Raw genomic sequence first — 20104 nt, 5'->3', positions numbered from 1 at the left:
GATCCTCGCATGAGGGATAATTATAGGGATACTGATTGTAGGAAAACATGATTGTATGAATTCTGGCCCAGTGGAACACAAGGAATTGACTAACAGAAGATCTCATAGAAAATATTTTAAATAACAAATTTAGGAAAGAGAGACCCACAAGTTCCACTTGCTGCAGCTGTAACATAATGCAAAGATACTTTATACTTTATTGTCGCTAAACAATTGGTACTAGAATGTACAATCATCACAGCGATATTTGATTCTGGGCTTCACACTCCCTGGATTACAAATATTAAATATTAAAGATATTAAAAATAGTTAAAATTAGTAAATATTAAAAATTTAAATTATAAATCATAAATAGAAAATAGAGAAAAGGGAAGTAAGGTAGTGCAAAAAAAAACGAGGGGCAGGTCCGGATATTTGGAGGGTACAGCCCCAATCCGGGTCAGGATCCGTTCAGCAGTCTTATCACAGTTGGAAAGAAGCTGTTCCCAAAGCTGGCCATAATAAAAACCAAATCTGGTCTGAAATAAGGATTTTTTAAAAAAATCTTTATACAAATGAACTCATAGACAGACTTCCAGGTCAGATAATGAAGGGAACTTGAGGTAAACTTAGAAACAGGAAAAATAGGACCTTCAGCCATTCAATACAGTCATGCATTATCCTCCATCTCAGTACCAAGTACCTGCATTCCCACAATATTCAATACTTAGTGTCAAAAAATCTATTTTCTTCTTAAATACACTGTGGCCACTTTATTGGGCACAGGAGCTGACCCAGTGTGGTCTTCTGCTGCTCTAGTCCACTCAAATATAAAAGTCTCAGTACTTTTATATTTGTGTGCTGTAACACTTTTTATTCACAGTTATTTTGTAATTCTTTGCATTTCTGGTCAGATGCTAAATGCATTTCATTGGCTTTGTATCTGTACTCGGCACAATGACAATAAAGTTGAACCTAATCTAATCTAATCAATTCAAGGTTTGACATGTTGTGCATTCTGAGGTGCTCTTCTGTACGCCACTGTTGTAATATGGTTACTTGAGTTACTGATGTCTCTTGTCAGCTTGAACCAGTTTGGCCATTTTACTTTCACATCTCTCATTAACGAAGCATTTTTGTCCACAGAACTGCTGCTCACTGGATGTTTTTTTTTGTTTTTTGCACCATTCTCTATAAACTATCAAGACTATTGTGTGTGAAGATCCCTGGAGAATAGTGGTTTCTGAAATACTCAAACCACCCTATCTGGCACCAACAATCATCCCCTGGTCAAAGTCACTTGGATCACACTTCTTCCACTTTCTGATGTTTGGTCTGAACAACAAATGAACCTCTCGACAAAGTCTGCATGCTTTTATGCATTGAGCTGCTGCCACATGATTGGCTGATTAAATATTTGTTTTAAAGAGCAGATGTACAGGTGTCCTGAATAAAATGGCCACTGGGTGTAGATTTCACAATTTGGACTCCACAGACTTTTGTAGTAGAGAACTCCGCAAGTTTACATCTTCCCACTGCATTAAGACATTTCTCTGCATCTTCATCCTAAATGACTTACCCCTTATTTTGAGACTGTGATTTCAGTTTCAAGAACTCCAGCCAAGCAAAACATCCTCCTTGCATTAATTCTGTTTAGCCGTGTCAGAAATCTGTAGGTTTCAAATAATCCCTTCCCATGCTTCTACAAAAAGATTTTAAAAATACGTTGTTTCTGGTTGTCACAATTTTCATTATGATTCTGTGTCAGTATTTACCCATTGTAAAGTGCTGGGTCAACATCTATTCAGCTGGCGATTCTGAACATCAATGTGTAGCTGCTGGGTATGAGCAGAAGGTGGCTCTGTGAAACAAGTTTCTCATGGGTAAATTCAGTCTACCTGCTGCATGTGACCTTTGTCAAAACAGATAAATATTGTGTTGATTTAGTTAAGCGTGCAATCAGCATACGCTACTGTGCAAAGGTCTTAGGCACATATATATAGCTAGGGTGCCTAAGACATTTGCACAGTACTGTAGTAATTTTATGTATTACACTGTACTGCTGTCACACACAAAAAATCAAATTTCATGACATATGTGAGTGATGATAAACCTGATTCTGATATGGGTCTCTGTTGTGGACTGAGAGTGGGAAGGAAGCAGGGAGAGGGGAATGATGTTTGGGAAAAGGGGAAGGGAGAGTGGAGGGAGTGGGAAGTACCAGAGAGACATTTTGTAATGATCAATAAACCAATTGTTTGAAATCAAATGACCCTGCTGGTGTTCTCTGGGGCTGGAAGTACCTGCAACCACACCACCATCAGCCCCTGGCACTCCTTCTCTGCCACCTGTCCCATACCCCTCCCGCGGTGCTCCACCTTCACCATTCCCAACATCCTTTGCTCCCGCCAGATTTACAAACACGCTCTCTGCTCCACGTTGACAAATGCAGTACTGTATAAAAGTTTTAGGCACTCTAGCTATATACACTCTAGCTATATAACCGGTGGTTTTCTCTGGTTTGCTTCCAGTTCCTTGTGCTGGTGAGGGCAGGAACAGGGAAACAGGGGGATCTGGATGTGTGGCTGAGGAGCTGGTGCAGAAAGCAGAGATTTATATTCTTGGACCACTGGGATCTGTTTTGGGGTAGGGATGAATTGTACAGAAGGGCCGGGTTGCACCTTAACAGACGGGGGACCAGCGTTCTGGCAGGCAGGTTTGCCACTGCTGCACGGGTGTGTTTAAACTAAGTAGTGGTGGGGGGGGGGGAGGGGATGAACTGGAAATATAAGGATGGAGTTAAAAGGAAAGAGAGAATAAGAAAAGTTAAGAAAGACAACAGAATTAACAGGGCAGAAAGCTCAGGAAGGGATCGGAGAGTATGGCCAAGTGCAATAGGAATCGATGTGAAAAGTGAGGGGAGTAAAAGTATTACTTTAAAAGGATTAAAAGTATTATATATGAATGCACGGAGTATACGAAATAAAGTGGATGAGCTAGAGGCTCAGTTGGAAATTGGCAAGTATGATGTTGTGGGAATAACAGAGACATGGCTGTAAGAGGACCAGGGCTGGGAAATGAATATTCAAGAGTATACATCCTATCGAAAGGACAGGCAGGTTGGCAGAGGGGGTGGGGTGGCTCTGTTGGTGAGGAATGAAACTCAGTCACTTGCGAGGGGTGACATAGAATCAGAAGATGTAGAGTCAGTATGGATAGAACTGAGAAACTGTAAGGGCAAAAAGACCCTAATGGGAGTTATCTACAGGCTCCCAAACAGTAGCCTGGATATAGAGTGCAAGTTAAATCAAGAGTTAAAATTGGCATATTGCAAAGGTAATTCTACGGTTGTTATGGGGGATTTCAGCATGCAGGTAGAATGAGAAAATCAGTTTGGTACTGGACCCCAAGAAAGGGAGCTTGTGGAATGCCTCAGAGATGGATTCTTAGAGCAGCTTGTACTGGAGCCTACCAGGGAGAAGGCAATTCTGGATTTAGTGTTGTGTAATGAGCCAGATTTGACAAGGGAACTCGAGGTAAAGGAGCCACTAGGAGGTAGTGACCATAATATGATGTTTTAATCTACGAACTGAGAGGGAGAAGGGAAGATCGGAAGTGTCAGTATTACAGTTGAACAAAGGGGACTATGGACACATGAGGGAGGAGCTGGCCAAAGTTGACTGGAAAGATACCCTAGCAGGGATGACAGTGGAACAGCAATGGCAGGTATTTCTGGGAATAATACAGAAGGTGCAGGATCAGTTCATTCCAAAGAGGAAGAAAGATTCTAAGGGGAGTAAGGAGCGACCGTGGATGACAAGGGAAGTCAAGGACAGTATAAAAATAAAAGAGAGGAAGTATAACATAGCAAGGATGAGCGGGAAGCCAGAGGATTGGGATTGGGAGACTTTTAGGGAGCAACAGAAGATAACTAAAAAGGCAATACGGGGGGAAAAGATGAGGTACAAAGGTAAGCTAGCCAAGAATATAAAGGAGGATAGTGAAAGCTTCTTTAGGTATGTGAAGAGGAAAAAATTAGTTAAAACCAAAGTTGGGCCCTTGAAGATAGAAATAGGTGAAATTATTATGGGGAACAAGGAAATGACAGGCAAACTGAACAGGTACTTTGGATCTGTCTTCACTAGGGAAGACACAAACAATCTCCCAGATGTAATAGTGGCCAGAGGACCTAAGGTAACAGAGGAATTGAAGGAAATTCACATTAGGCAGAAAATGGTGTTGGGTAAACTGATGGGACTGAAGGCTGATAAATCTCCAGGTCCCGATGGTCTGCATCGCAGCGTACTTAAGGAGGTGGCTCTAGAAATCGTGGACGCATTGGTAAGGTCTTTGATAAGGTCCCACATGGGAGATTAGTGGGCAAAATTAGAGCAAATGGTATTGGGGGTAGGGTACTGACATGGATAGAAAATTGGTTGGCAGACAGGAAACAAAGAGTAGGGCTCAATGGGTCCTTTTCAGAACGGCAGGCAGTGACTAGTGGGGTACCACAAGGCTCGGTGCTGGGACCGCAGCTATTTACAATATACATTAATGATTTAGATGAAGGGATTAAAAGTAACATTAGCAAATTTGCAGATGGCACAAAGCTGGGTGGCAGTGTGAAATGTGAGGAGGATGTTATGAGAATGCAGGGTGACTTGGACAGGTTGGGTGAGTGGGTAGATGCATGGCAGGTGCAGTCTAATGTGGATAAATGTGAGGTTATCCACTTTGGTGGCAAGAACAGGAAGGCAGATTACTATCTGAATGGTGTCAAGTTAGGAAAAGGGGAAGTACAACGAGATCTAGGTGTCCTTGTTGATCAGTCACTGAAAGTAAGCATGCAGGTACAGCAGGCAGTGAAGAAAGCTAATGGCATGTTGGCCTTCATAACAAGGGGAGTTGAGTATAGGAGCAAAGAGGTCCTTCTGCAGTTGTACAGGGCCCTGGTGAGACCCCACCTGGAGTATTGTGTACAGTTTTGGTCTCCAAATTTGAGGAAGGACATTCTAGCTATTGAGGGAGAGCAGCGTAGGTTCATGAGGTTAATTCCCGGGATGGCGGGACTGTCATATGTTGAAAGATTGGAGCGACTGGGGTTATATACACTGGAATTTAGAAGGATGAGAGGGGATCTGATTGAAACATATAAGATTATTAAGGGATTGGACAGGCTAGAGGCAGGAAACATGTTCCCGATGTTGGGGGAGTCCAGAACCAGAGACCACAGTTTAAGAATAAGAGGTAGACAGTTTAGAACGGAGTTGAGGAAAAACTTTTTCACACAGAGGCTTGTGGTTCTGTGGAATGCTCTGCCTCAGAAGGCAGTGGAGGCCAATTCTCTGGATGCTTTCAAGAAAGAGATAGAGCTCTTAAAGATAGTGCAGTCAAGGTATATGGGGAGAAGGCAGGAACTGGATACTGATTGTGGATGATCAGCCATGATCACAGTGAATGGCGGTGCTGGCTCGGAGGGCTGAATGGCCTACTCCTGCACCTGGAGGCGGGAGGAGAAGATGGCGACGTGACGCAGAGCGCGCAGCTCTCCGGTGAAATGATATCGTATTTGTAAGTAGGATGTCGTTCACAATTCCGATTTGATGGAAACTGACATGAGAAGGCACAGAGGAACATCTGGAGGAATTTCTGAAATGCCCGGTTCGCTGCCGCTGCTACTGTGTGATCGAGAATTTCCGGAGGGAAGGCCCCAAAATACCCGGATTTGCCTGCTGCTGGCGACTGAGGCTGAGGTCGAAGCGTTCGGCAGAGATGGTGCTCGGTACTCGGTGTTGGAGGGCTGATCGGAGCTCGAGGTTTTCGGACGACTCAGAGTTGGACTGTGGTCAGGCATGGCAGGGAAAGTTTTCTTCCTTCTCCCGTCTGCATGAGGTGTGGGACTTTCAAGAGACTTTGAACTTTTTTACTGTGCCATGGCCTGTTCTTCATCAAGTTATGGTATTGTTGCACTGTTGTAACTATATGTTATAATTACGTGGTTTTTGTTAGTTTTTCAGTCTTGGTCTGTCCTGTGTTTCTGTGATATCACACCGGAGGAAGATTGTATCATTTCTTAATGCATGCATTACTAAATGACAATAAAAGAGGACTGCGTGTCCTCATAATCTAATCTAATCTATTGTCTATTGTCCATATACACTGTATGTGCCCGTCTTTTGCACAGTACTGTATGTTGTGAAATACGTTATTTTGTGGCAATAGTACAGTGCAATTCATAAAATCGTTACTATAAGTTGCAACAAGACGTAATAATAAAAAAAAAGTGCAAAAAGTGAGCAAAATAGTGGCGTTGTGCTCTTGGGTTCATGGACCGTTCAGAACTCTGATGTCGGTGGGGAAGAAGCTGTTCCTAAAATGTGGAGTGTGCATCCTCAGGCTTCGGTAGCATAAAGCTTCACGTCGTGGCTTTACAGCACCAGTGATCACTGATTGGGATTCGATTCCCCCCACTGTTAGTAAGTTCTCCCCAGGACCACATGGTTTTCCTCCAGGTGCTCCAGTTTCCTCCCACCTTCCAAAGAAGTACGGGTTAAGGTTAGGGTTGCAATGCTGTGCATTGTTGGTGCCGGAAACGTAACAACAATTGTGGGCTGCCCCAGCACCATCCTTACTGAATTGATTTAATGCAAATGATGCATTTCACTCTATGTTTTGATGTACATGTGACAGGTAAAGCTAACCTCTTTAATCTTTTTGTAATGAGAAGAGGCCATGTCCTAGATGGTGAGGATCCTAAATGATGGATGCCACCTTCTGGAGGCTTGTGGCCCTGATGGAGCTGACTGAGTCTACAGCCCTCTGAAGCCTCCCCTGATCCTGTGCACTGGTGCCTGCATACCAGATGGTAAGTAATTAGAATGTTATGTAGAAATTTACTAGAGTGCTTGGCAACATACCAGCCTCCTCAGACTCCTAATGACATACAGTATAGCTGCTGGCATATCTTCATTGTTATTGCATTAACAATGGGACCTGGATAGATCTTCAGAGATGTTGACACCCAGGAATTTGAAACTGCTCACCCTTTCCACTGCTGATCCCTCGATGAGGACTGGAGTGTGTTCCCTCAACTTCACCTTCTTGAAGTCCATAATCAATTCCTTAGTCTTACAGACATTGAGCACAAGGATGTTGTTGCAACACCACTCAACCAGCTGATTTATCTTGCTCCTGTACACCTCCTCATCCACCATTGACCCCTCAATGAGGAAATAAATAAAATGTTTGCTTGGGCTTACTTTTTTTTTATTGAAGGCCCATGACCCCATTTAATTGAATAGGCTGGCATTAAGTCGTGAGGCCAGTTGTGAAGTGCATCTGACTCTTCAGCCCAGTGCTGTCCAGCAGTGGGTGGGAGGTCAGATTCACTGACACCTAAACACTGTTCCCTCTAAGCTGCACGAGTACGTGGCCGCGCAGTAACTGAAATGCTCCCACACACATAGCCATTATTGCCTCGCAGCTGGAACTCTTTTAATGTAATGTTAATATAATTTTGAAATTATGCTATAGAGTGCAATACATAGAATTACTTCAGTACTATGCAAAAGTCGTAGGCATCCTAGCTCTATATATATGCATGCCCAAGACTTTTACAAAGTACTGTATGTCAGTGATTATAAACCTAAACTGATGATTAAATGTCACAATGCCTTCAGGGTCCCCCTGAGCCTCTGGTTTATGCTTAGACTTCAGATTCTCCTTCTGACTAGGGTGCAGCCATTCAGGTCCTTCCCCATGGTCTTGCAGGGTGTGGCTCAGATGCCCTGATACCCATGTTCAAATGTTCAACGGTCAAATTTAATGTCAGAGAAATGTATACAATATACACCCTGAAATGCTTTTTCTTCACAAACATCCACGAAAACAGAGAAGTGCCCCAAAGAATGAATGACAGTTAAACGTGAACTCTAAAGTCCCCCCCAGCTCCCCCTTCCCGCGTGTAAGCGGCAGCGAGCAACAATTCCCCCCTCCCCCCACCAGCAAGAAAAAACGCGCATCGGTACCATCACCGACCCCGAGCGCGTGCTAAGCAATAGCAAAGACACAGACCAAAGTTACCCCAAAGACTTCACATTTCATCAGAAATTCGACAACCCACAGGTCCTCTCTCTCCCTGGCAAGGGAGAGGGAGGTGTCCCCCATTTTCACAGCAAGTGGGAGACATAACAACAACCCACTGGTTCACGATGTGAAAAGTCCGTATTGTCGCTTACTCTCATGACAAGGTGTCGAAGGGATACGGAGAGAAAGCAGGAGGTTAGAGCCGAGAGGGAAAATGGATCAGTCATGATGAAATGGCAGAACAGACTTAATGGGCCAAATGCCTAATTCTGATCCTACATCTTACGATGTAACTCAGACCTGCCATTGGTCCTCAGTTGTGTGGTGCTCGGTGACCCAGTTATCGTGGGAAAGTTCCCAGGAGACTTCAAGCTTTTAGCTGTGGTGTGGTTTTGCAGCGGATGTCAGTCACTTCTTTTTACCTCTTTTAAAGACTGTTTATATTGATTAGCTTTATTTATCATGTGTGCATTGAAACATGCAATAAAATGCATTGTTTATGTCAAATCAAATCCGTGAGGATTGTGCTGAGCAATCTGTAAATTTCGCCACACTTCTGGTACCAACACACCATGCTCACAACTCACTAACCCTAACCATATGCCTTTAGAGCATGGGAGAAAACCGGACTATGCAGAGAAAACCCGGTCACGGGAAGAATGTACAAACTCCTTACAGACAGCAGTGGGAATTGTATCCTGCTCTTACCGTTGGCTGCTGTAAAGTAATTGTGCTAACCACTACACTACTACTCTGCTCTATCCCATGGAGGGTTTGCAAATACTGCAAAAATTCTCCATCTACAGGCCTCTCTCCTAGCCTGATTTGGAAATATCCTCCTGATCTTCATCATTGCTTGGAAGTAAATTCCATGCACTCCACAACAGATTTGTAGGGAGCAAAACACGCAAAATGCTGGAGGAAATCTCAGTTTGAATATCCCCTTACACAGATGCTCCCTTACTTGCTGAGTTCCTCCAACACTTTGTGTGTGATGCTCAAGATTTCTAGCATCTGTAGAATTTGTCACCAGACAAAATACAATAGTTCAAGAAGGCTGCTCACCACCCTCTTCTCAGGAGTAATTGGGATGGAACATAAATACTGGCCTTGTCAGTGGTTTTCTCTTTTTCAAAAATAAAATATATTTAATTTTATTTATTTAACATGCGGTGCAGAATAAGCCTTTTTGTCTCTGGCCGCACTGCCCACCAATCCCCTAATTGAATCCTAGACTAATCATGGGACAATTTACAATGCTCAATTAACCTACCAACCGGTAGGTATTTGGGCTGTGGGAGGAAACTGGAGCACCGGGAGGAAACCCATGTGGACACAGGGAGAACGTACAAACTCCTTGCAGACAGTGGCAGGAACTGAACCCAGATTACATCTACTGTAAAGTGTTGTGCTAACCACTACGCTACCATGCCACTCTACATGAATGTAGACATGAGATTCTGCAGATGTTGGAAATCCAGAGCAATACACAAAATGATTACAAGATCTTGTCCAAGGCTATCGCCAACAGGGTCAAGTCTGCTCTGGGACAGGTGATCCACCCGGACCAAACCTGTGCTGTACTGGGCAGGAAGATCTCAGACAGCCTCGCGCTGCTGAGGGACACCATCGCATCGCCTACGTGCAGGACAGGGGGGTGGACGCCTGCCTGGTCAGCTTGGACCAGGAGAAAGCCTTCAACAGGATATCACACACGTACATGGTGGATGTGCTCTCCAAAATGGGATTTGGGGAGGGAATCTAGAATTGGATTAGACTGCTCTACACAGACATCCGTAGTGCAGTCCAGGTCAACAGGTGGGAAAAAGACAGCTTCCCCATCAGGTCTGGAGGCAGGCAGGGCTGTCCCCTCTCCCCTGTCTTGTTTGTGTGCTGCATTGAACCCTTTGCCGAAGCCATCAGGAGGGATGAGGGCATAAGAGGGGTGACGCTGCCAGGCAGTGGAGGGACCCAAGTGAAAACCTCCCTGTACATGGATGATGTCACCATCTTCCGCTCTGATCCGAGGTCAGTTCGTAGGCTGATCAGCATCTGCGAACAGTTTAAGCTAGCATCAGGGGCCAGGGTCAACTGCACGAAGAGCGAAGCCATGCTCTTCGGCAACTGGCCCAACCGATCCAGTGTCCCCTTCACCATCAGGTCTGATCACATGAAGGTGTTGGGGATTTGCTTTGGAGGGGCAGAGGCGTGCTTCAAGAACTGGGAGGAGCGGACTGCCAAGGTGAAAAAGAAACTGGGACTGTAGGGAGGGCACTCCCCATTGATAACAGGCAAAAACCTGGTCATCAGGTGTGAGGTGCTCTCAGGGCTGCTGTACTTGGTGCAGGTGTGGCCTGTCGCCCGCTCCTACAGCTTGGAAATCACCCAAGCTGTCTTCAGATTCGTCTGGAGATCCAAGATGGAGCGGGTCAGACGGACCGTCATGCACAAGTCCCTGGACAATGGGGGCAAAAACGTCCCCAATGTTGCCCTCACCCTGATGGCCAGCTTCGTATGTGGCTGCATCAGGTTGTGTGTAGAACCCAGGTATGTGGGCACCAAGTACCACTATGTGCCCAGGTTCTACCTGTCGCCCTGGCTACGAAGGATGGGTCTGGCCCCACTCCCGCGCAACGCCCTAGTCAGCTGGTCGTCGCCACCATACCTGTCCTTCATAGAAAAGTTCTTCCAGGAGAACGCCTTTGACCACAGGGCCATCAGGCAGTGGTCAGCACGTAATGTCCTGAAGGCACTGCAGGAGAAGGACGTGATGGACACAGTGGGGTGGTTCCCTGAGCAGACCGTCCAGTTCATCTGGCAAATTGCCTCATTGCCAGATCTCACCAACAGGCACCAAGACCTCGCCTGGCTGGCGGTGAGAGGGGCCCTTCCAGTCAGATCCCTCCTGTACGCCTGGAACGTTGTCTCCACACCCCGCTGTCCACGGGAGGACTGCAGTGAGGAGGAGTCTGTGACCCACCTCTTTGCACACTGTCAGTTCGTAGAGAGGGTGTGGAGGAGGATGGACGGGCTAGTGTCACGTTTCATCCCCAGCAGCTGCGTAACAGAGGACTTGCTGATCTACAGACTGTTCCCGGGGACGCACACGGAGACCAACATCCAGTGCTGCTGGCAGATCATCAACTTGGTGAAAGATGCTCTTTGGTCAGCCCGAAACTTGATGATCTACCAGCACATGGAGATGTCCGTGGGAGAATGCTGCCGACCGGCACATTCTCGGCTGCAGGAGTATGTGCTGAAGGACGCACTGAAACTCGGTGCAGCCACCGCAAGGGCCCGGTGGGGAAGGACCACAGTTTAGGGTTCTTCTCCCGTGGGAGTGGGAGGGGTCAGGTGGTGGGGAGTATACCCCCCAACAATGGTGAACCAACGGATTGCCATGTGGGTGGCCAAAAATATGGATATGTAGAGACCATAAGGGAAACGTATGGTTTATTGTATATAATTTTATTTTTGAATGAAGTATATTTTGAAATTAAAAAACACACACACACAAGATGCAAGTAGAAAGAAATGTAGAATGCATGTACAGATAAATGTTGGCTTTCCACTTTATGATGCTAACAAATGACATTTGGAACTTGCAGACTTTAACTGGAGGCCAAAACGCTGCAGCATACTCCCACCTAGCTGGCTTTGTTTCCGTTGATTCTAGACATACACCGAATCCAGCAGCGTAATTCATCAAGTGACACCACCAAGAGTGACAGCAGTGTATGTCCAAGGTCAACAGAAACACAGCCAGCTAGCTAGGGACACACTGCACTGCTCTGGCCTCCGGTTAAAGTCTGTAAGCTTCAAATGTCCCTCGTTAGCACCATCAAGCTGAAATGGGTTAGTTGCCAATGGAAGGGAGCGAAAACCAGGAACCAAGTCAAACTGCATTATTTATGTATCCTATAGTTCAACTTGAAAAGGAATTTGGCAGACACCAAGTCTACCCTTTCTTTCAGACAAAGATCTGAAAAATGAATCTTTAGTAAACATCCACTGATAGTAAATAAATTTTGAAGATTCCAACAATACATATGAAATACCATGTTATTTCAAGGACTTTTTAAGTGCATGCTTGATTATCGTTGAAAGCTTCAGACCTTTCAACTGAAGATTCTGCTCCTATGTCTTATGGTGTTATCAGTCAGGGCAAAGATTACTGGGAGAAGGCAGGAGAATGGGATTGAGAGGGATAATAAATGAGCCATGATCAAATGATGCAACAGACTTGATTGGTTGAATAGCCTAATTCTGCTCCTATGTCTTATGCACTAAGACCACCAAAATCAATAATGTCGGACTGGGGCGTTTTCCCTTAGAACGCAGGAATCCGAGTGGTGAGGCGCGTAGATAAGGTGGATCATCAGTAATGAAGTCTAAAACCAAAAGACCCAAAGGTGAGAGGGGAAAGGATCTGAGGGGCAAATTTTTCACATAAAGGGTGGTGAGTATTTGAAATGAGCTGTAAGAGGAAGTGGCAGAAGTGGGTACGATTACAGTGTTTGAAAGGCATTTAGACAGGTACATGGATAGAAAAGGTTTAGTGGCAAATGGGACCAGCTTAGAAAGACACCATAGATTATATGGACAAGTTAGCCAATGGCACTGCTTCTGTGTTATATGGCTCTGCACTCTCCATCCCATATCCTTGTGAAATCTATTGGAAACCAGTTTTTCTTTATAATGCTTTTTATAAGATCTGTACTTTTTTTTAACAAACTCATGTACTTCTCACACTCACTGGCAGAAAGCAGTATATCAGCTAAACTAACTATCACTTTTCTCATTTTTCATTGGCTAAGCAATAGCATATTACTCACATGATGCGATTGTTTTAATTATGTGGTCTATGAATTAATTTATCACTGTCTAAGGGATTTTCTTTATTTTATCTATAAAAGTGATAAGATTTTTCAGACGTGCCATCTTTATTCTTTTGTCAATATACCTCTTAGCATTGTTTCTCAGCCCTTTATTTAGTACTTTTGCTTAGTACTTGTATATTTGTTTGTATAAACTGAAATCTTGGAATTAAGACCGCTTGCCATTTCTGACCCTGGATGAACCCTAAAGATCAGACAATCCTAAATATTAAAAACAATTTGATGATTCATTGTTTGGATTAATTTGAAGTTGTGTTTGGAAATTACAAACAATGCACATAAGATAGCTGTGAAATAACATGTATAAATTGTGAGTAAGTTGAACTTTTTCCCAGTAGGATACCAGCCTTGGAAGTTGACTTACAGTATGTACGGGCTGTACATACGACCAAGCGTTTGAGAGACTGGTGGCAGAGATCTGCTGGTTACTGTGGAGCTGCAGGCATCTTATAACACCTTGGATGCAAACATGAAAAAATCTGCGCATGCTGGAAATCCAAAACAACACACATAAACCCCCTCCTCTCTTCTCCTCTCCTTCACCATTCCCGTTCCCCTCTCACCGTATCTCCTTACCTGCCCATCACCTCCCTCTCTGCTTCTCTTCCTTCCCTTTCTTCCAGTCTTCTGTCCTCTCCTGTCAGATTCCCCCTTCTCCAGCCCTTTATCTCTTTCACCAATCAACCTCCCATCTGTTTACTTCAGCCCCTCCTCCTCTCATGGTTTCACCTATCACCTGCCACCTTGTACTTCTCCCCCCACCACCACTTCTTCACTCTGACTTCATCCCTTCCTTTCCAATCTTGATGAAGGGTTTCGGCCAAAACGTTGACCTTTCCACAGATGCTGCCTTGTCTGCTGAGTTCCTCCAGCATTTTGTGTGTGTTGCTTCTACCACCTGGGAGATCAGTTTCCCACATTTCAGGTTACTAAAAGTTTACAGGAACCAAATCTGCTTTAATCTACAAGGAAAAAAATCACTTCTTTTTATGTATTATTATTAGAAATAATTCCAAGCCAAGTAAAAATGAAAGATTTTTGAATCATTTTTTATCAAAGTACCTTCATAACCATATTCTCGGTTCTAATGAGATAACACTCAACAACATATGGTTGCGTTCCATTTCAAGCATTTGTAAATGAGGAAAGTATGCAGGCTGAGTTCTTGTTCTGATTACACAATTAGCAAAACACTGTTTATCAGAGATACCAAGTGTGATAGTGTCTCCACACATCGCAAAAACATTACACAGAGATGATGTGAGGAGTATATATATATATAGGCATTACACGGCATTGGTGTACAATATTTCTTTAAGACAATAACTAAAACATCAAGCTTTCTTTTGCAAATCTGAATTAAAATAAGCTGGTATAATGTATAGGAGTGTGAGTATAATGGCTTGAGCAATAGCGAAGGCAAAGTGCCACAGCTTAAGTCATTCAAATCTATACCATCACCTGATATCTTAGTCTGCGCAATATAAATTTGACCTGCAAAATGTCTTGCTTGTGCTTATTCCTTTCCAGCCTTCCAACTGCAACACAGGCCAGACAGAATTCTAAAAATGTTAAAATTATTCTGAAATAACTATAATAATAGATACATTTTTGTATTTCTTGTATTACTTAAAATCTGTTCTTTGTACAGAAACAGCTTTGTGTCCTGTGCAAATCCTTATATCAAAGTCTATTTGCATAAATTACACAGGTTGTTTTCAAAGATCTACAATGTGTGCATTTTCCAATCAAGAGGCAACAGAGTTCAGTGCTTGAAGCATTTAGGAATAGCCCTAGTTTCACACTATCCAGCAAATTACAAAATATGTTTAACATGCAGTGCAAGTTTGGACACAATAATACTAACAGAGACTCATGCGAGAATGTTTTAATTTCAGCTGTGAGCAGTATAGGCAATAGCAGATTAGCTATTCACTATACAGTCCATCAGGCAAAGTAGAATCTTGTTCAACATGCAATTCATGGCTAACCTGTTTCACTGCCAATTCCGTTCTGCCACTGAAGCAACTAAAATTTGCAAAGGGGCCTTCTAACCATTAAAGAAATGTGATTAACAAGAATGCAAGAGATTCTACAGATACTTGAGAGTAACACACACAAAATGCTGGAAGAACTCAGCAAGTCAGGCAGCATCTACGGAGAAGAATAAAGAGCTTATGCTTCAGAACATAACCTGTTTTGGGCCAAGACTCTCCTGATCAAGCCCAAAACGCTGACTGTATATTCCTCTACGTAGATGCTGCTTGACCTGCTGAGCTCTTCCAACATTTTGTGTGTGTTATTGTGCGATCAATCAAAAATGCCTTGACTCGACTCACTACAGATATAATTAAAATGGTTGATCTTTTCAGTGGATTTTATTGAGGCAATTTTGGAACATACTTTGTTGGTGGTGTTTCAAAGACGCAGACTTCCAGTTTGACGTATCTGAGGAGGTGGCATTAGTCTGCTGCACTAAGCTGATCATGATGACTTCTTTTACTGATGAAGGACACTCAAAGCTGCTGCGCAGGTTGACTCTGTGGTTGAGAAGGCCTACGGTCCATTGGCCTTCATCAATCGTGGGACTGAGTTTAGGAGCCGAGAGGTAATGTTGCAGCTATATAGGACCCTGGTCAGACCCCACTTGGAGTACTGTGCTCAATTCTGGTCGCCTCACTACAGGAAGGATGTGGAAACCATAGAAAGGGTGCACAGAAGATTTACAAGGATGTTGCCTGGATTGGGGAGCATGCCTTATGAGAATAAGTTGAGTGAACTCGGCCTTTTCACCTTAGAGCGACGGAGGATGAGAGGTGACCTGATAGAGGTGTATAAAATGATGAGAGGCATAGATCATGTGGATAGTCAGAGGCTTTTTCCTAGGGCTGGAATGGCTAGCACGAGAATGCACAGTTTTAAGGTGCTTGGAAGTAGGTACAGAGGAGATGTCAGGGTTAAGTTGTTTTTTTTTTTACGCAGAGAGTGGTGAGTGCGTGGAATGGGCTGCCGGCAACAGTGGTGGAGGCGGATACGATAGGGTCTTTTAAGAGACTCTTGGATAGTAGATGGAGCTTAGAAAAATAGAGGGCTATGGGTAACCCTAGGTAATTTCTAAGGACATGTTCGGCACAGATTTGTGGGCTGAAGGTCCTGTATTGTGCTGTAGGTTTTCTATGTTTCTACATCCTGCAACAAGGGAGGAGCTTTGTAAATCTGCCATTTGGTTCTAAATATTGGATGGCGCTGTTCTGAAGTAAATGGTAATATTTAAGTGTCGTACATTGTACTCATGTAGAACAATCAGTCGTAAATCATCATATTTATAAACTTAATGTTTACTCAAGATCATTTAATACAAGGGTTGCCTTCCATTTAATCCTCTCTACCAGCCCAAGTGCAAATTCTCATTCTTTATAAATGATTCAAACAAGACAAATTAAAAGTGCTGTGTGATGGGCCATGTTTCTGTATAAAGTCAGAATGCAAAAATGATATTGTAGATCACCTGATGACCATTATCCCATGCGTACAGAACCTTCTCTTTGGGATTGTAGTCAATCTGGGTGGTATAAGTGTATTCATTGATGAAGGGTAACTTCGGACTTATTTCAGTGTCTGTGTGAGTATCGTATGCGTAAGATACTTGCCCTTCTTTTTCATTGTAGGTATCAACTGCATACAGAACACCACAGATGATGAAGCAGTTGCCATAGGAATTACGTTTGAGGCCTGTTTTCCAAGTTGTCTCTTTCTTCATTGAGAGGTCAATCGGATCTAGTTTGCTGATGACTATGATTTCTTGCTGGGAGAACTCATAATATGAAGCAGGGTAAATGACCCAGAGGCCACCCTCATCAACAGCAAAATCAATGTCTGAATGTCCTCGCCACTTCCACGGTGTAGAGTCTTCGTAAACCACGTCATGAAGAAGAGTCCAGGCTGCCACGTAACGCTGCCTAATATTATACTTGATTATATTTCGGGTAAAAGCCCGGTTATAATAGAATGACCCATTGTAGACAACGTGACCTGTTCCAATCCAATTATAAGGAAGCTTGTACAGGTTGCTCCATCGTCCTATGAGAAAAGGTGATGTTAAAAGGAAGTTAAAACAAAACAATTCACTCAAAGCTACTTAAAAAGCAGATTCATGCAATAATCTGTGAGATGTAGACAGTCAGTGGGAGAACACTGGTAATGAGTATGTGGGAATGATGCCAGCTAAATAATTTAAATTTATGAATTCTGGCACATATGTAATATATATGAAGAAAAGATTAGGTGGGTGGTGTCACCTTAGATTTATAACAAAGCAATTGGAGTCACAGAATCAAAGAGGACTAGAGCACAGAAACAGGCCATTCAACCCATCTAGTCAGTGCCAAACTATTAATCTGCGTAGTCCCAGCAACCTGCACCAGGACCATAGCCCTCCATGCTTATCCAAATTTCCCTTGAGTGTTGAATTTGAACCTACCTCCACCAATTCTGGTTAACAAGCTAATGCAATCAATTAACAAGCAAATGCAATCAATTCAGAAGTTCTATATCAAAATGACAGCTGATAGCTGGTGGCAGGATGGGAACGGGAGTGATAGGGTTGAGGGTGGGACAGTTGATATACAAGTCGATGCAGTGTGTGGTAGGTGAAACTGTGAGGATGGGCAGGCTGTCACAATGGCGGGGCATTGGGAGCAAGGGTGGACCCAAATGCAAGACACATCTTGTGAGGTTACTTAGATTTAGTTTATTGTTTGATACCAGGAGAGCAAGGCAGGAGCAGGAAATAGCGAAGTGGACAAGGACTCAGGACTACGACTAGGCTGGGACCAAGGGTCTGGGCTTGGACTCAGAATCGGCTCCCAGAACTAGAGGAGACATGAAGAGGCTAGGGTATGGACTCCGAGCCAGAGACTGGGCAAGGTCCCAGTACCTGGGTCTTGCCTCGGGCTCGGACCCCAGAACCAAGCAAGGACATGACACGGGCTAGGGAGAGGAGGAACATGGGAACACAGAGCCTTGGTCTCAGGAAGCAGGTACATGGAACCATGGACACATACACAGAACACAGAGTCAGGACCCCTCCTTGGGTACAGGACATAGGGCCGGGACTCACACACAGAACAGAGAGTCGGGACCCCTCCTTGGGTACAGGACATAGGGCTGGGACTCGCACACAGAACAGAGAGCCGGGACCCTTCCTTGGGTACAGGACATAGGGCCGGGACTCATGACCCTCCGCGGGGCAATGGCAAGACGGCCTGACTTACCCCACGGAGGCGAGGACAAGACAAGACAGAACATGACCCCCCCCCGCAGGGCAATGTCAAGACGGCCTGACTTACCCCACGGAGGCGAGGACAGGACAAGACATGACTCCCCGTGGGGCAACGGCAATACGGCCTGACTTGCCCCACGGAGGCAAGGACAGGACAAGACCAACTCGAAAGCACACCAGACAGTACCTATCTAGCTCCGGCGATGGAACTAGACCGAAGTGCAGGCGGGGGCTGCAGACGAGGGTTAAAGGCGAGAGGGGCAGAGAAGGGATTCAGACAAGAGGGCAGGACAGGAATCACAGACCGCCAGGGCCAGGACTTGACATGGTACTTGAACGCCGCCAGGGACAGGACTTGACATGGTACTTGAATGCCGCCAGGGCGAGGACTTGACATGGTACTTGAATGCCACCAGGGCCAGGACTTGACATGGTACTTGAAGGCCGCCAGGGCCAGGACTTGACATGGTACTTGAATGCCGCCAGGGAAAGGACTTGACATGGTACTTGAATGCCCCCGGAGCCAGGACTTGACTTGGTGCCTCCAGGTAGTGGCGAGCTCTCGACTCGGCCCAGGAACAGTAGGCAGCGGTTCCTGATTCCCTCCGGTGGGTTAACTGACAGACCCACCTCGGTGAGGAAACTTTGCAGGCTCGCTTTGGTGAGGTAACTGGACAGGGTTGCTCCGGTGAGGAAAGGCGAATTACCGGCACTCGCTTCGGGCGGAGACTAGGCCTGCTCCGGCCAGATGACATTGGCACACTGTACCTTGGTGACTTTGCAGACACTCCCGCACTGAACGGCTGAAAGCCGGAGACTATAAACTACCGGTTCAGCCGAGTGTTAATTGCCTCTAATCACCAAAGTCGAGGGACACGGGAAAGCAGGGAATCAAAGGTCTGGATCGTAACATAAACAAGCTAAATTTAAAGAGAATTGCAGCCAGTGGGACGAGGTGAAGTGTAACATGGGGGCAAAATCGAAGAGGGCAATGGATACAGGACTGAAGGTGTTATATTTAAATGCACAGAGTAAGGTCGATGCTCTTGTAGTGCAGTTAAAAATTGGCAGGTATCACTGAGTCATGGCTGAAAGAAGATCATAGTTGGGAGCTTAACATCCAATGATAAATGTACTGGGAGGACAGGAAGGTAGGCAGAGGGGGTGGGGTGATTCTGTTAGTAAAAAAAGTGAAATTAAATCCTTCGAAAGAGGATCAGAAGATGTAGGATCATTGTGTGTAGAATTAGGAAATTGCAAGGGTAAAAAGACCCTGATGGGAGTTATATACAGGCCCCCGAACAGTAGCCTGGATATGGGATATAAATTTCAACAGGAAATAGAAAAGAGGTGTAATAAGGGCAATGTCATGATAGTCATGGGGGATTTCAATATGCAGATAGAATGGGAAAATCAGGTTGGAGCTGGATCCCAAGAAAGGGAATTTGTAGAATGCCTACAAGATGGCATTTTAAAGCAGCTTGTGGTTGAGCTTACTAAGGGAAAGGCAATTCGTAATTGGGTGTTCTGTAAAGAACCAGATTTGATTAGGGAGTTTAAGATAAATGAACCCTTTGGAGGCAGTGATCATAATATGATAGAACACACCCTGCATTTTCAGAGGGAGAAGTTAAAGTCAGATATATCAGTATCACAGTGGGGTAAAGGGAATTAGGGGCATGAGAGAGGAGCTGGCCAAAGTTGATTGGAAGGGACGGTAGCAGAGATGATAGCAGACCAGCAATGGCTGCAGTTTCTGGGGGCAATTTGGAAGGTGCAGGATAGATACTTCCCGAAGATGAAGTATTCTGAAGGGAGGATGAGGCAACTGTAGTTGACAAAGGAAATCAAAGACAACATA

At 44.6% G+C, this 20104-nt stretch overlaps 1 protein-coding gene across 2 annotated transcripts in view; it reads right to left on the bottom strand.

Annotated features, from left to right (window-relative positions):
• Positions 1-13995: 13995 nt before the first annotated feature.
• Positions 13996-20104, bottom strand: part of LOC140186070 (olfactomedin-like protein 2A) — a 54253-nt gene continuing 48144 nt past the window's right edge. For both annotated transcript variants that reach the window (XM_072239922.1, XM_072239923.1), the window contains exon 8: positions 13996-17042. In XM_072239922.1, coding sequence (XP_072096023.1) covers positions 16441-17042 — 602 coding nt within the window. In that variant the 3' untranslated portion in view covers positions 13996-16440. The remainder of the gene's footprint in view (positions 17043-20104) is intronic.

This window comes from Mobula birostris, chromosome 22 (genome assembly GCF_030028105.1).
Source record: "Mobula birostris isolate sMobBir1 chromosome 22, sMobBir1.hap1, whole genome shotgun sequence".
In the NCBI taxonomy this organism is placed as follows: Eukaryota; Metazoa; Chordata; class Chondrichthyes; order Myliobatiformes; family Myliobatidae; genus Mobula; species Mobula birostris.
Note: the sequence above shows the minus strand (reverse complement) of the source record. Positions and strands in the feature narration are given on the sequence as shown.